We start from the raw sequence: 17,165 nt of genomic DNA, 5'->3' as shown, positions 1-17,165 counted from the left end.
TGTTAACGGAAAATTAGTGTAAATATGACCCGAATGATATCGTGTTTGGTATCATTTTAATCAGAAAAATTCCACAAATATATTGGTGAAAGTCTCACAAAAAAATGATTAATAATAAAAAAGTTTAAGTAGTGATTTAAAGGCCCGAGCTCACGCCAGTCCTGCATCTTTCCCAAACGCTTTGACTCTCCGCGACTCTTTCTTTCCCATACACTGTCCTTTTTTGTGTCCGAAACTTTAATGGTTCATTACACAAATAATTATCATCGGAATCATGTCATACAGTAAATTATCGTTGTAAGTCACTACCGCCGTTCTTTTCACTGACACTCATACGAATCGGTGTTTCTCGCCGAGCGTGCCATTTAAAATACACAGGGCACGCTGGAAACCTAAGAGTCATCCCGCGCGAAAGTCATAAGAAACCTATGGCATACCAAAATGACTAGCATTCAAACCGAGAGAATATCCGTCTCCGATATAATGTTGCACGGAGAAGCGGACAGCGAAACTCGAGAACCGCCGTCGCCGAGGAGTGGGCCACACATTGTCGGCTATATCGGTGTGAGATCAGAAGACCACTACTAATCCAATTACAAAACTTCTTTATTTTTCGTTATTTTTTTATGAAACTTTTACCAACATATTCGTGGTATTTTTCTGATTAAAATGAAACCAAATATGATATAATTCCGATGGTATTTACTTGTGTAACAAGCGATAAAAGTTTCGAACACAGAGAAGGCCAGCGTATGGGAAGGAAAGAGCCGCGAAGAGTCGCGGTCGCCGGCACGGATCAAAGCCCGCGTGAGCGCAGGCTTTTAAATGAAAACTTTAACTTCTTTATTATTATTTATTTTTTATGAGACTTTCACCAATATATTTGTGGCATTATCCTGATTAAAATGATACCAAACCAATATCATCGGAATTATATCATATTTGGTTTCATTTTAATCAGAAAAATGCCACGAATATGTTGGTGAAAGTCCCATAAAAAGAAATTATGAAAAATAACGAAGTTCTCGAGCTCCGTTGTCCTTTTCTACGTTCGGCGCTGCATCAAGGAATAGTAGGGTCTTGTCGGCAGCATTGATGACGCTGTGACTTTGACAGATAATTCAAAGGAGACAGGAATTACGACGTGTTTACCGACCGCGGTGGGCTGTAAAAGACGGTAGACTATCGCTGTCCTTTTCTGCGTTCGAAACTTCATCAAAGAATAATGCCTCTAGCAGGACAAGACCCGAGCTTCTGACATATAAAGCGGATTCACTGTATACCCAGTGAAGGGCCATGAACCGAGGACAATAGAGCTTCGCTGTCCTTTTCTATGTTCGGCGTGGATCAAAGAATAGTATCTCCTGGCCGATATATTGTATGTCCCTGGCTAGACCCGTGTTTTGGACATATATCGAATAAACACTGTAGTAGACTTTATCTGGAATATTCATTGTAAGTCTATCGAGTATTGCAAGTTTCGATTGTGATAAATCCTGTATTGTGATTCGTGGATATTATACGCCAAGTGGTTAAAAAGGCTATTATGTTAAGTTCCCGGTAACTAAAATGTTGGGACACGTAAGACGCGTATCCTTGTAACATAGCCAGTCGAATGTGGCCCAGCGAAACCTGAGCGAAGCGTCATCGATTGGTGAAATTGATAATTGGCTCGCGTGCATATTGTAAATAAAAGCATTATGCCGAGGATCGTTCGAGGGGAATCACGCAATGGGGACACGGTACCACGGTGCCTCGCCTTAATTGGCCTGTAACCTTGTCACGTTGCCTAGTACCAGCACAACGCGTTTTGTTTGGCTCTCCTGTACGCCAATGTCATCATGGATTTGAAAATTTTCGACCAATCCTTTTTTCGAGCCGAAATCAAAAGGCAGCCAGACGGAAGCTGGGTCGATTGTGCTATGTCAATTAGATCCTTACGAATTAGTACGTGGAACAGTATCCCCACTTTTGCAAACATGCAACTAGTTTACAGAAAGTCCATAATTGACACGATTTTTTAAGAATACTAGTGAAAAGTTACAAATAGTAATCGAGCCTTCTCCTTCATTAGAGGAAATTATGGAATTATATAATAGAGGCGTTTTTATCTTTCCGTGGTAGACATAAATGACAACGTTGATTCGTATTGATTACATCCGTTCTGTACGATTGATCAGCAGACTGCGGGTCTTAAAATAAAAACTGTTTGCATTAATTATAAGACACAGGAGCCAAAAAAAAGTCTTTTTTCCTTCAACTATTTTAATAAGATGTAATAATATTTAATAACATTTTATAAGATTGAATAAAATTTAATAAGAATTCGAATAAAATCCACAGTTCATTGATCAGAAAGAAGTGATTTGAAAAAGTTATTTTAAAATTAATATATTTTTCATATGTGTACATAAGCCAAGTAGTTATGATCATACATTACCTCTTGCATTTGTTTTCATAGTGTTCCAAACCCTCTCCTTTGGAATGTTCTGTCACATTGTGCATTGATTAATATGAACTCTAATTAATCTTTATAAAAGAGATTAAAGTAGAAGCTTCGTTGATTTTTATATGATACTGAAAAAAGAAATACGCTAAAGGGTTGCGTATACGCTAAAGAGAATCAGTTCCTGTCTTTTTCATTCATGTTTTCTGTCACTTCGTTTGAAACATAAAACAAATTGTATGAAATAAAGGTATTCCCCCCGGGATATCGGGAACGGGTTTCCCCCGATCTTCTTTAAAATATTTAAAATGATGACTGAGGAAAAAAATAATTATTCGCGGGATACGTCATTAAAAATAGAATTTACCGCGAACATTCTTTTTCATATTGTTTGCCGCGTATCTCATTATGGAGGATAATTCGACGCGTCGCATTACCGGTTATTGGAATACGGATAACGGGTAATTATCGCAAACTATCGCGGAATCTTAATGACACGCGAGTCACGTGTACACTGAGAACGAATCTTTCTATTGACAAGCGTAACGCGTAGAATGTGGATACGTAACGGCGACGGTTATGCCCCTCTTTTAAACCACCGATCACGATCGCTGCTTAAAGGGATCAAGGCAGTTTGCAAAGACGTAAATGATGAAAGAGCCTTGAGAATTCTTGTGTAAATAATGCCTACGGAATGTATATATGTACATGTATTGTATGATAGATCGAATTTGTATTGTTCTGAGCGCAAATGGCGTAATAATGATAAACACACGGTGCTTCTACTATGTATTGGGTTATTGCACTCAAAATGGTGGATTTTATAGATTGACACACGGTGATTTACTGGAGTGCTTTATCTGTCGGTATCGCTTCTTAATCAAATAGATATCGTTTTTTTATGTCAAATGTCACGAGTGTTTCATATATTAATTAGAAGACGCCATTTTGTGAATGAAAGTCGTTCAGGTTTGTTTCAAATAGGTTTTAAATAGAACGACGCAATTGAACTAGATCATTTTTATACGTAAACATATTAGTACAACTAAAATTTTTTATATTTTATGTTAAATTGAATTTAAGCTGTTCTAGTTTAGAGCTCGATATTTTAGGCTAACTTTGAGCTAAGTTTTACCCATCACGAACTTTTTGTTATTGTACTTTCGTATGTAATTGCATTTATGTTATTAGTCAAATTAAATAAGAATTGTACCGTCATAAACGAACAAGAAAAAAAATTTAAATTTTGTGTATGAGTGCGACTACAATCAGTACAATCTTAGATACAAATGATGATTTTTAATTGACTGGAAAATTATGTTGCTTTAATTATGGTACTATCTATTGCACATTAGATAGGAGTACTGAAAGTATACATTGGACAAAAACTCAAAATACTTTAAAAGAATAGTTATAAATTAGGGATATATTTTCAAAACACAGTTCAAAAGCAAGTAAAGCCTATTTCTTGAAATTACTACGCTAGAATTTCCCCTTAAGTTCGTTATTTTTTTATGAAATAAAAAATAGTTTCACTTGGAAGGGAGTTTATCAGAAAATCTTGTTGCCTTGTATTTAAGAAGAAAACGCTTATCACATGGCAGATATCGCAAGTAGGTTTTCGTATTAATCAAAACAGCAAAGATATCTCAATTACCCAGTGTTATCCATCCACTTTCATACCATGAGTGGATCATCCTCTAGAAACTCTCGAGGTTGATTTAATGTCTCTCTCATAAAGTATAATGTAAAACTCTTTAGAATACGAGAAAATAGTATAACTCTTTCAAAAAGACGTTTCCTTGCATTTGAATGCAAATTGAGTGACATATTAGTTAATACAATCTCCACTCGATAAATGTTCCAAATATATAGCCTATAATTGTCCCAGAAACCCGTAGCTCCAAAGGCTTCGGTCGCCGAGAAGCGTAAACATAATACGGGTCGGGTATATCGATGTGAGACCAGGAGACCACTACTAATCCAATAACAAAACTTTTCTACGTTCAGCAGTGGATCAAAGAATAGTATCTTCTAGTTGGTAATTGTCCCTGGCCAGACCCATGTTTGGACAACTATCGAGTAGACACTGTACTCGATTTAATAAGAATTTTATCAGAATATCAGTTGTTATAGGATTTAGTGGCTTCACATGTGCAACAATGTTTGTTTTGTTCTTATTAATCCTTAGCACTCGAATGGCGACTGTAAGACGCCACTAAAAATTCCTGTATCATTATTCAAAATATTTTTTGCATTATTAAATTTGTTTGTATTTAATAAATTATTAAACACTTCAGTATTATACGAGTAAATTGCACCATTTTCGTACGTATAACATGAAAACAAATACATATATAGAAGGGAAATATTCTAGGTTTTGGAGTTAAAATAGCTTCGAGTGCAAAGGGTTAAATAATGTTGTCAAAGAATTACAATGAAGATGTACTCTATTATTTTGATGTTCAAAAGTGAAACAGACAAGTACCAGTGCTCATCTTATTTACATTTGTAGGCTAGTGAAACTTTTAACAAGCAAATTTCTGTCAAAATTTTTATTTTCGCCAATTGGTTCCAAGTCCATCAATTTCTATAAAAACGCCAGGATTCTGCCGGATTGATGATCGTGAAAAGAGATCCTTGACCCCATCCGGACATATCCGATTCACAAGTCATTTGGAATCGTGATAAACGGATAAGCGTGAATAGATTCTCTGTTATCCACTTACCTTTTGTGTAAACAATGATTTTTTCTGCTCTCTGATTGCACGGACATATATTCCAAGAAATTTGTACTAGAGACTCAATCATTGGTGATCGATTCCCGTAAGCTGATTTATTACACGAAATTACACTTCACTTTGCGACGACACTTTATACTGCCACAGAAGATTTTAAAATGAATTTAATTTTCTTCTTTTGTTGTATTGGGTTATTGCAAAAGTCTTGATACGTTTCTAACAAACGGTGTAATTCCCGTAACAGTGAGATTACATTGAACAAATGGTAGTTTTTTGACAGTAGCTTTAGATTATTTTCATAGCGTTATCATCATAAAAATTATTGTTAAACACATGCGTAAACAGTGGCAGATTTATACTTCTGCCGTCTAGGGGCTACCTTTATCACGTTTATCAATGGCACAAAGCACGAAATCTCTGGTACTATCCTAATTTTGTTCAACCTATTTTTCAGATATGGGAGAGTTTGGTTCTCGCAGTCTGCATTCCCCTCCCGTAGGCTTTAAGTGATTTCTCGTAATTTCATACGTCATTCAAACATGTCATTTTTATTTTTAAGTTGGTTAACATTTTTATTCATTTGTTTTTATTGTTGTTACTTGTGCCTTCGGTATTTTTCCAAAAATTTGCCGCCCTGGGCTGTAGCCCCCCCCCCCCCCCCCTCAAATCCGCCACTGAACAAATGCAATTTCGTCATGTGATATTGTATGAGCCTTTAAAAGGTTCTACTGTTCCCGCTGCTGTCAAAACGTGCAACAAATACACGGAGATCTTACACCACCCGAAATTACCGTGAAACGATGATGGTTCGCGCAATTTAGATTTGGCGAATGCGATATATCCGACAGACCACGGTCTGGTCGTCCAAGCGAATTCGACGATAATTTAATCCTATTCCCACTCGCCTACTCTCCAGAAATTACACCGTCGGATTTCTAACTCGTTTGCTCTTTGCAATAAGGTTTAAATGGACCAAATTTTATGTCTTTAGAAGTTAAAAAATCACGTCGATTGTTTCTTCAACATAAAGTCAGCCACTGTTTATGAGAAAGTCATAAGAATGCTATCAGAATGTTGGCAAAGAATCATAGATAACGATGATAACTACTTAATCGACTGACTGTAACATTTTTTATAATAAAGAGCAAATTAAAGATAAACCGAAAATCGTAGCAAGACTTTTCCAATGATCCAATACAATGAGTTGAAGTATGTGTAATTATTATACCTGTAAAGACTTTGAAAGAGGACACTATTAAAGATAGGACAGTGTAGGTAATTAATAGATTAAATGTTGTAGATAAATAAAAGATAAAACATCTAAATCTAAAATCTACTCACCAGCTCGGCTCCTCGAAATTGTTTTGCAGAACCATTATTTCTTATAACAATAACACAGAGTACAAATTTACGAAGTCATCGATTTTGACACCCACTTTTATATCCATCTACAGCGTTGATTTTAAATTGATGCAAAAACAATAGCTGAATTTATACACCTTGTGTTTCACAAATAATGTTTCTAATCAATTTTACTGTTTGGCATTGCTTGACGTATGTATATCATTCTAAAACTTATTTATTGCTCGATCTATCTACCTCAACCCTTTAGCGAATACGGTGTTTACTCAGATTACGAAGTATTTATATGATTTTACTTGTTAAGAAAATAATAGTCAAGTCCAAGTGTTTTGGAGTAATGTATCAGTCAGTTTTCTTCGCATTTCGAGCGTTAATGCCACGCGTTCTGTTTCTAAGCGAATATCATGTTTTCTTACCAATGAAAAATACATCTTCATAGTACAGGCATTTATCTTCTTCTACTAAAAAAAGTTTCAGTCATTTAAAATTCATTTAACTTTTGATAACATTAACTCTTCAACTATTTACATCCATGGGTATGATTGCTTAAAATCACACTGGAAATCAACTAGCAAAGTTCCAATTTTTTAGATGGGAACGATCCCTATAACGGTGGTTTTGTAAAGACAGTTTCTCATTTTAGCAACTAAGTAATACCAGAATTACATTCTATGATCCCAAAAATCCCTTATATCGTTGTACTTGTTGTTACGTACGGACAAGTTTTCTCCGCGTTTATTTGGATTAGTATTTTTCTAATCTCTTTCCTGAGAACGAAAAACGTCGCAATCAACCCCTTCGTTTATGGAAGGGATGGCTATGCTCCGACTGGATGCAGCCGGCATGAAGCATGATTCAGCAACAATACTGTACGATTTCCTAATGTGGAAATCTTGAGGACATTCCCTTCTGGAATCTGTCAATATACCTTCAACTCATTGGAAACGACAACGAGTATGCGACCCTAGATTAAAAACAGACACCCCCTCTCATTTTTAGGGTATATAAACCCGTTCATTTTCATTCTCTTCGGTTAGCAATTGTGCAGTAACGTGTAGACTCACGTCAAGTCGCATTCGTAAGAGTCACTTCCAGTGAGATCGGGCTAAAGTTCCCTTTCGTATCAATAGACCTGATAGTCCAGTAATAGTTCTATTCCGGTATTCAGTAACTGCTCTTAGACCCTACATTGCCAGTGCATCAACACCGAGCATCATGGTATGTTTGGTAAATCGTGTAATCTATAAAACCCTTAATCAGTGGTGGGCACGGTAGGGGCCCCTGAGCTGGCTGCTTCCCCTACCAACGTCTCTTTCGTGCAGCGCGCATCTTCGCCGCGCAGCGGTGCCTCGTGGATGTGGATAGACAGCATAAGCCGCGCATGGGTCAGCTACGGCGGTACGTAGGAGGGGAGAGACGGAGGCATGAGTCACCGCTGCGCAGGGAAGGTGCGCGCTACACGAAAGAGACGTTGGTGGGGGAAGTGTTTTGCCTGAACCAGGCATACGTGCCCATCACTGACCTTAACACTAGGTTTACGGGACCCGTGAAAATGACGGATTCTAATTAAAAAAATTTTAAATTATTAAGATTGTAAGGATGCATGCATGAGAAGTTATTTAGCAAATTTAGTTCTTTGGGTATATATTATTTTTAAGATATTGCTAAAAATGTGGGTGGCACATTCTTGTTATTTTTATAAAGTAATGCAAAGTAGTCATTTTTAGTGCTCCGTAAACCTAGTGTTAATTATCGTCCAATATCCTAATCTAGTAATCTCGGATTGTATCAATTAAATTATTCTACTAACTACTGGAGGTCTACTAACTATCCTAGCGGCTCCCTGATTTCTCATCAGGTTCGTTCACGGCAATCCATTGTCCAAACAGAGATTTCTCGAACCTAGTGGCTCCCCAATTTCGGATTGGGTTCGTCCTCGAAAACTAAACCATCCTAGCGGCTTCGTAATTTCGCATCAGGTTTGTCCGCATCATACAGCTCCCTGATTTCGCATCAGGTTCATCTGTGAGTCTTCGAACCTCCCAGCGGCTCCCCAATTTCGCATTGAGTTCGTCCGCGGTGTTATACAACCTCCTAGCAGTTCCCTGGTTTCGCACTGGGTTCTTCTGCGTTTGACTCCATTCCTAGAGGTTCTCTGACTTCGCGTCAGGTTTGCCCTCGACGTCTATAATCCTAGCGACTTCCTGATTTCGCATTAGATTCGTCCGCACATCTAACTAACAAATTGAAACCATATTCCTTGGGTAATACCCCTTCACCAGCCACTCGCGCTACTCGCGGCCCTGGATCGTAACATTGTAAGTAATCATATTAATTAATAGAGACATGCATCTTGTCCAGCTTTTTGCGATTCTGTTATACTGTGCGCAAGCACACGTGAGAAGCTTAACCAATAAATCCTAAAAGTCCAATTCCTAATATTGTGCAATTTATATTCCGAAATTTCTTGCAGACAAGGGACTAGGAACCGGAAGTAAAGGTGGCTCGGGATGGCGAGCCGAGTGTGGAAGGCGCTATCAAGGAGGCGCATCGACGAGGGCCAGGAAAACAAAGGTGAACTCGCTCGAGTTCTCGGGCTGTTCGATCTAACGGCACTCGGTGTTGGCTCTACCCTCGGCCTCGGTGTTTATGTCCTCGCTGGCAGTATCGCGAAAGAGACGGCCGGTCCGGCCGTTTGTATCTCTTTCCTCATTGCCGCCATCGCTTCTGCATTTGCCGGTAAATTGGTATACATATCCCACACAGTCTTTCCAACTTAGCTAATTTGTTTCTCTCAAACAGAGATACTTTGAAAATTTATTATTATTCCTCAGTCTACTACGAACAATCATAGATCAGCGTTACTCTTTTACGAACGTTTCTACAAAGTGTCTTCGAAATCATGGTACAAGCGGTTAGATGGTGATTCTACATAATCCTGAACTGGTATATTTGCGTCTCTCATTAGTCCAACAAAATTGTATTGTACGATAATTACAAATATCAAGATTCTTTAGCTTCTTTGGAACAGGTGGATCATTTAGTCTTAAATTATACATTAGTTTGTCATAAATGAAATGTCTGATTTTAGAATGCAAATATGTATGAAGCGTTTCCATCAACAAATATTCTTACAGTCTTCAAGCTTAGTATACAGGGTGAATCACGAATCGTGATCAGTAGAGACTACAATGAAATCTCGTTATATGTCAGTCCCGACGTTGTTTTTACTGACACGAATACGAAATCGGAGGTTCTCGTCGAGCGTTGCATTTGAAATACACAGTCTTCGAGTCATAAGAAACCTACGGCCACTAAGCGCTAGTGACAAGAAGACTGCGAAAATGTCCGTCTCCGATACAATGTAGCACGGAGAAGCGGACAGCGAAGCTCAAGAGCCGTCGTCGCCGAGGAGTGTGTCACACATTGCCGGCTATATCGGTGTGAGACCAGAAGACTACTACTAATCCAATTACAAAACTTCTTTATTTTGCGTTATTTTTTTAGGAAACTTTTACCAACATATTCCTGGCATTTTTCTCATTAAAATGAAACCAAATATGATATAATTCCGATGATATTTACTTGTGTAACGAGCGATGAAAGTTTCGAACGCAGAGAAGGACTGCGTATGTAGTGCTCCTTCTCGAGAATTTCTCGAGAAATTTTATAATTGATTATTTCTCATTTCTCGAGAAATTTAAATCTAAGAAAATTCTTATGAATCTCATTTATTTTATAACATATAAATTCTTAAATTCTCTTAAATTCTTATTTAAAACTAGAAAAACTGAATACTGAATTATACAGGAACACTATGCGTATGGGGAAAAAAGACCGCGGGGAGTCGCGGCCGCCGACACAGATCAAAGCCCGCGTGAGCGCAGGCCTTTAAATGAAAAATTTAACTTCTTTATTATTAATTATTTTTTATGAGACTTTCTCCAATATATTTGTGGCATTATTCTGATTAAAATGATACCAAACGCGATATAATTCGGATCATATTTACACTAATTTTCTGTTAACCCATAGCACTCGAATGGCGACTGCAAGGCGCCCCTGAAAATTGCTGTATCATTATTCAAAATATTTTTTACCTTATTAAGTTTGATTTTATTTAATAAATTACTAAACACTTCAGTATTGTACAACAATAAAAATTGTATAACATGAAAAAGAATATATAGAAGGGAAATATTCTAGGTCGAAAGAAATGTTTCGTTTTAGACTTAAAATACCTTCGAGTGCAAAGGGTTAATATACATAATAATTGTTACGGGAAGACTTCCATCGTTCATTACATACGTAAATATCATCGGAATTATATCATATTTGGTTTCATTTTAATCAGAAATATGCCACGAATATATTGGTAAAATTTTCATAAAAAAATAAAGAAAAATAAAGAAGTTTTGTAACTGGATTAGCAGTGGTCTTCTGGTCTCACACCGATATAGTCGACAATGTATGTGGCCGCGACGGCTCTCGAGCTTCGGCCACTCACAACGGTAGTGTGAGTTTTTCCACTGACTTGGAAACGTAAGGTTGGCACTGTCATACAACGAGAATTCATTGTACTCTGTTGTTAGCAATCCGATCGAAAATGTTTTTATCAGCTTTTGCATGGTTTCAAGAGAGCTTTAACGTGATGATAAAAATTATTTGTCAATTCTTTTTTTTTTTATCAAGGTCAATTTTTAAAGATGAATTTTTTGCAAATAAACATAATTTTCTTACGCCTATCTGTTAGAGGATTGCAAGACGAATTCGGTAAATGTCGGGACAACTTTTTTTTTCATCTGGGTCGAGAAAAAATTAAAATCTTTGTATTACAAGGAGTATCATATGCTACGCCGTTGTACGCGTTTCAATGTTGTTGACAAATCCAAATCTGTCAAGTACTTGACGGGCTACCATAGCATAATGGGCGGGGCAACCATCATGTTGATGCCACATCTGAGTTCAATACATTATCGGCACTTCATCAAAAAGAAATTGAAGCTCATTTTCAAGAAATGCAGCATACCTTTAACCATTTAGGGTACCATTGATAAAATGAGGACCAATTAACGTCGACGAACAAGACAGGGAAATTACACTTCTGTATTAGACACGTCAATAAAATTTCCATTTTATGTTTTTCCTTGTACATATATATTTTCGAGAAACTATTGTTACAACGTTTTTTACCATATTGGCTAAACATGGTTTTTAATTGATTAAATTTTAAATTTGGGCTCAGCCGGGATTTGAACCCGGGACCTCTCGCACCCAAAGCGAGAATCATACCCCTAGACCACTGAGCCAGTCTTAATTGATTAAATGAAAACTGCTATTAGAATTGTTAGGATAACGCCACGTATGAGAAGATGAATTTTCTTAAAACAACTACAGTGAATTCACTAGAAATGTCGCAGAGGCATGGACGATAAATGTCGCGGAATTATCCCTACTACTGCGAGGTACACTCCGTGAGAGGCCAAGAAGCTCGAGTTGACCTCAGTCGCCGAGGAGTGTAACATAATACGGATCGGTTATATCGGTGTGAGACCAGGAGACCACTACTAATCCAATAACAAAACTTCTTTATTTTTCATTATTTTTTAATGAGACTTTCACCAACATATTCGTGGCATTTTTCTAATGAAAATGATACCAAATATCATTAATGAACGATAAAAGTTTCGAACGCAAAGAAGAACAGCGTATGGTAAAGAAAAAGACGCGGAGAGTCGCGGCTGCCGGCATAGTTTAAAGACCCACGTTAGTTCAGGCTTTTAAATAAAAAATGTAACGTTTTTATTATTAATTATTTTTTTATGAGACTTTTACCAAACATGATATCATTCGGATCATATTTACACTAATTTTCCGTTAACATAATTGTAAGGAAAAGTAACTTTCATCGTTCATTACACAAGTAAATATCATCGGAATTATATCGTATTTGGTATCATTTTTGTTTAAAACCATGTCTGCGTAAGCGGAATAACGTTCAAATCGCTATTAATAGCTCGCCGGTTGCTCGAGATGGTATTGTCTCCAACCGTGCCGAGATTCAGTCACTCGTGACTGTTGACAGGTTTTTGGTTTATGACCCCGCGTCTTTGGCTAAGTGTCGTCGCAACCTCTGATTGGCGACATTGAATTTGTAACCGATCTCTGCCGAATAGCTGCCGTTTCTCGCGCCGGATTAAGACCAGTGAGAGTCAAATCGCCGTATCGAAAGGTCCTGTGTGAGAAAGAGAGCTCGTCAGGCTCTTGTAATAAAACAAAGTTATCCGCACACTCGAACAGTATAAATCAATCACCCAACCACAGTCCAGCGAGCCAGTCCAAATATCCTGTCGTTAACAATTTTCATTAGAAAAATGTCGCGAATATGTTGGTGAAAGTCCCATAAAGAAATAATGAAAAATAAAGAAGTTTGGTTATTGGATTAGTAGTGGTCTCCTGGTCTCACACTGATATACCCCACCTGTGTTATGTTTACACTCCTCGACGATCGAGGCCGCTCGAACTGCACTGTTTTTTTCTACGTTCGGCGCTGCATAAAAAATACTAGGATCTCCTGGACGGTATTTGTCGCTGTGACTTTGACATGTAGAGTATAGGACGAATATGTTTACACTCCTCGGCGACCGAGACCTCGGCGGCGAGCATCACTGTCCTTTTCTACGTGTGGGGCACAGTGGGCAATTTGGACAAAATCGGATTCAAAATCAAGGAACTTTCGATAGGAATGAGGTAGAGCAATGAAATTTTTTGGAAATGAAAGCTGCAACTTTGTAGAATATGGGAAAAATAGGGAGATTATTACCATCCAATCATTTCAACGAAAAAATGACTTCATTAGTTTTTGTCACAAAAATCTATTTTTTGCAAAATCCTGAGGTCATAGACAAATTTTGAGACCAGATTTGAAATTAGTGTGAAAAAATCTATGGGAAATGATGTATAGCATGTTAAAAAAAATTTTTTCCGCGCGTGGTATTGGAAAAACTAAAATTTTCTTGAATTTATGCGCGTTTTACGAATTTTCTCGAGGTTAAAAAACGTTCGTACCACAATCTCTCTATTTTTCCCATATTCTACAAAGTTGCAGCATTCATTTAAAAAAAATTTCATCGCTCTACCTCATTCCTATCGAAAGGTCCTTGATTTTGAATCTGATTTCGTCCAAATTGCCCACTGTGCGGCGCGGATAAAAAATCCTGGACGGTAAACGACATCAAGACCTGTACTGCTGACATATATCGAGAATTCACTGTACTGTTTATTATTTTTTCATCTCATTGCAAATATATTAGTTGCAACACTGTCTATTTATATGTCAGAATGAATGAACTTACTTAATTCTTAATTTTAGGTATGTGTTACGCAGAATTCGCTTCCAGAGTTCCTAAAGCAGGATCGGCATATGTTTACAGTTACGTGACAGTGGGAGAATTTGTCGCCTTTATTATAGGATGGAATTTAATCTTGGAGTATGTAATAGGTAGACAAATTTTTTTGTACATTTTATATTCTTTTTCCTACTGCTATAGCATTCGCCCCTGCATCATCTTCTTGTTTTCAGGAACTGCAAGCGTTGCCCGTGGCTTGAGCAATTATTTGGATGCATTAATTGGAAACGTGATAAGCAAAACATTAACCTCCGTCATGCCCATTCATGTCTCGTTTCTATCAGAGTATCCTGATTTTTTTGCATTCGCTGTAGTGCTCCTCCTTGTGGCTTTATTGAGTATAGGTGTCAAGGAGTCTTCCGTCTTAAATAACATCTTTACCGTTGTGAACCTGATTACTATTATAATCATTGTTGTAGCAGGATCGATAAAAGGTATGATAGTTGCACTAGTGTGCAGGATGCTATGTAGATGTTAGACTTAAACCTTGAAATGAATATTGAATTATTAGCTGATCCTGAGAATTGGAGGATACCACCAGAAGCTATACCAGAGACAGCCAAACATGCTGGAAATGGAGGTTTTGCACCTTTTGGTATAAGCGGGATAATGATTGGGGCAGCGAAATGCTTTTACGGTTTTGTGGGATTTGATGCTGTGGCTACCACCGGTGAAGAAGCTAAAAATCCACAGAGAAATATACCCATAGCCATTGTTGTATCTCTAATTATCATTTTGATGGCTTATTTCAGTATTTCCACTGTATTAACTATGATGTGGCCTTATTATGACCAGGTATAATATATATACAAGATGTACCAACAATCGTGGTACAATCGGCTGAGTGGTGATTCTACATGGAGAAACAAGTCGAAAAGAAGAAATCACACTTTTTCGTTTGACGTCTCGTTTTCCAGAGAATCGAGTTTGAAAATGCAGCGAATACGCGCGTGTTCTTAGCCAGTTAGCCAAATGTTGTTTCGAGCATATATTTCACAATGTTTGTATCACACTTTGCGAGCAAAAGGCTTGTCCATTTGATGCAAAACCATGCTTGGAGCAGGGTTGCGAGCCAAATGCAAATTTGAGTGCAAAGTTTGCAGGCAAAATTCCATGCCAAATCGAGGTCAAACCTTGGCTGCGTTATAGAGGGCAGGTCGGTCGCACTGAGTCCTTGCTCTACGAATACATATCGGGCAAAATCGAAGTAAACCTTGCTGTAGGAGGAAAAATAGAATTTTATTTAAACTTCTAAATTATATAATTTTAAGTTTCATATATTTTCAATAATTTATTAATTCCATTTTCCTTTTTTCAGCAAGGTTTACTCTTCGAACAAGGTTAAGTTTGCTCTTAGTGCGACCGACCTGTCCTCTACTTGGTCTTAAGGGGGCCGGCAGGGTTTGAAATCCATATGCTTATGCATGGGTCAAAACCTTTTCAAACTATCGCTTCAATATTGCAATGAGCAGTTTAAAAGTGGTCACTTGTGTTTCCTAAAAGTCCAATTTATGTCTGTATAGAGCCCAAATTTCGAATTTCTACCTCATCGGGGAGTAATTAACAATATTCGGCAGAAAATTCGAATTCTGAAGCAAGTATGACGTCACAAGATGGCTGCCGCTGAGAGATTCTCTTAATTTCGCGAGATTTAGTGTTCGTATCGAAAAAAGGGCTCTATACAGACATAGCGAAGACATGTACAAACACGGTGGTATGCATTTTTAATTGATTACTTACTTATTTAAGACGTAAAATGTCTAGAAAAAAGGCACAGGATAACATAGCGTGACAGTCAAGGCCAAATGCCTGCCGGCCCCCTTAATTTGGCTGCAAACTTTGTGCTCAAATACTGAGCCTAATGCGCAAACAGATGGATCGGAATTTATAGGCAAATTTTGGTGGCAAATACATAGCAAATTGCTGCCTGGGTAGATAGGAATCGGCTGATGCGTCTGATCATGACGTACCAATTCTACCTCCTGCATTTACTATAGCACCTGAACCCGATTCGATTTTCTCGAATGCAAAGCGTCGAACGAATAAATTTCTTTTTTTCTTTCTTCGTTTTTTTCGTCGTTCCTTTTTTGGACTTACTTTTACATGTAGAATCAGCATCCGGATGGTTGTACCGCAATTTTCGGTACATCCTCTATATAATTTTATTTTCAATTGTAGAATAAGACAATATTAAAAGTAGTTTGTTGTAATGTTTAAACTGTATGTACATAGAATGCTGATGCACCATTTCCTTATGTGTTTGAAAAAATTGGTTGGAACACCATTAAATGGATTGTTAACATTGGAGCAGCATTCGCATTGTGCACAAGTTTACTAGGCGCAATGTTTCCATTACCACGTATTTTGTATGCCATGGGCAGTGATGGAATAATTTTTAAATATTTTGCGAAAGTGCACCCCAAAACCATGACACCTGTTTTCGGCACAGTAATTGCTGGTTTATTCACCGGAGCTATGACCCTTATATTTAATCTTCAACAATTGATCGACATGATGTCCATTGGAACGCTGTTGGCATATACAATAGTGGCAATTTCTGTTCTAATATTGAGGTAAATATAATATATCAAACAAACACGCGACATTAAGAGAAATATAAACGTAACTTACACATTTCAAATTTTAAATACCTCCTTTTTTAATGACATGTTCAAACACGATTTGAATAATTTTAAGCAAAAAACATCTTATTCAAATTTTTAGATATCAAGATAAAGAATGTACGTCTAACAATCATACCTTAACAGTATCAATGAGTAGCTACAAAATGTCACCAATTAATATTTTAAAACAAATATTTAATTTGTACAATCAGAAGGAGACAAGTGAAACTTCTAGCAAAGTTGCAAGCTATGGTATTGCAATGTTATGTAAGTATAGTATTAATGGAACTACTGAGAATTTCAATAATGTTCAGACATGATTTTATTTCTGTACTATTCCTATTCTAGGTATTATTATATTTGCTATTGCACTGTTCATTAATAACGTGGGTGCAAATGCCTTCGGTAATAATGTAATAGAAACTGTGATACTAGTCATACTTGTGATAATATTATTGTTAAATTTAGCAGCTGTTGCAAGGCAACCTGTCCAAGAAGTTGAAATAGCATTTAAGGTAAAAATTATAAAAATCTATTTCGGAAAAATAAAAAAATCAATAAAATTAAATGTTGGTGTTATTTA

General features: G+C 37.2%; 1 protein-coding gene and 1 non-coding gene across 5 annotated transcripts in view; one reads left to right on the top strand and one right to left on the bottom strand.

Annotated features, from left to right (window-relative positions):
- Slif (cationic amino acid transporter slimfast) overlaps positions 1 to 17,165 on the top strand; it is a 42,896-nt gene that overhangs the window by 22,941 nt on the left and 2,790 nt on the right. The window contains exons 2-8 of one of the 4 annotated variants that reach the window (XM_076791143.1): positions 9,023 to 9,288; positions 13,922 to 14,050; positions 14,132 to 14,392; positions 14,470 to 14,753; positions 16,191 to 16,531; positions 16,683 to 16,849; positions 16,931 to 17,097. In XM_076791143.1, coding sequence (XP_076647258.1) covers positions 9,060 to 9,288; positions 13,922 to 14,050; positions 14,132 to 14,392; positions 14,470 to 14,753; positions 16,191 to 16,531; positions 16,683 to 16,849; positions 16,931 to 17,097 — 1,578 coding nt within the window. In that variant the 5' untranslated portion in view covers positions 9,023 to 9,059. Of the gene's footprint in view, positions 1 to 8,620; positions 8,868 to 9,022; positions 9,289 to 13,921; positions 14,393 to 14,469; positions 14,754 to 16,190; positions 16,532 to 16,682; positions 16,850 to 16,930; positions 17,098 to 17,165 lie in introns of those variants that run through there. The other 3 variants (XM_076791142.1, XM_076791141.1, XM_076791144.1) reach the window with 3 other exon arrangements.
- On the bottom strand, positions 11,787 to 11,858 carry Trnap-ugg (transfer RNA proline (anticodon UGG)). The gene has a single exon. It is a non-coding gene; the product is annotated as a tRNA-Pro (tRNA).

Source organism: Halictus rubicundus, chromosome 7, assembly GCF_050948215.1.
Source record: "Halictus rubicundus isolate RS-2024b chromosome 7, iyHalRubi1_principal, whole genome shotgun sequence".
In the NCBI taxonomy this organism is placed as follows: Eukaryota; Metazoa; Arthropoda; class Insecta; order Hymenoptera; family Halictidae; genus Halictus; species Halictus rubicundus.
Note: the sequence above shows the minus strand (reverse complement) of the source record. Positions and strands in the feature narration are given on the sequence as shown.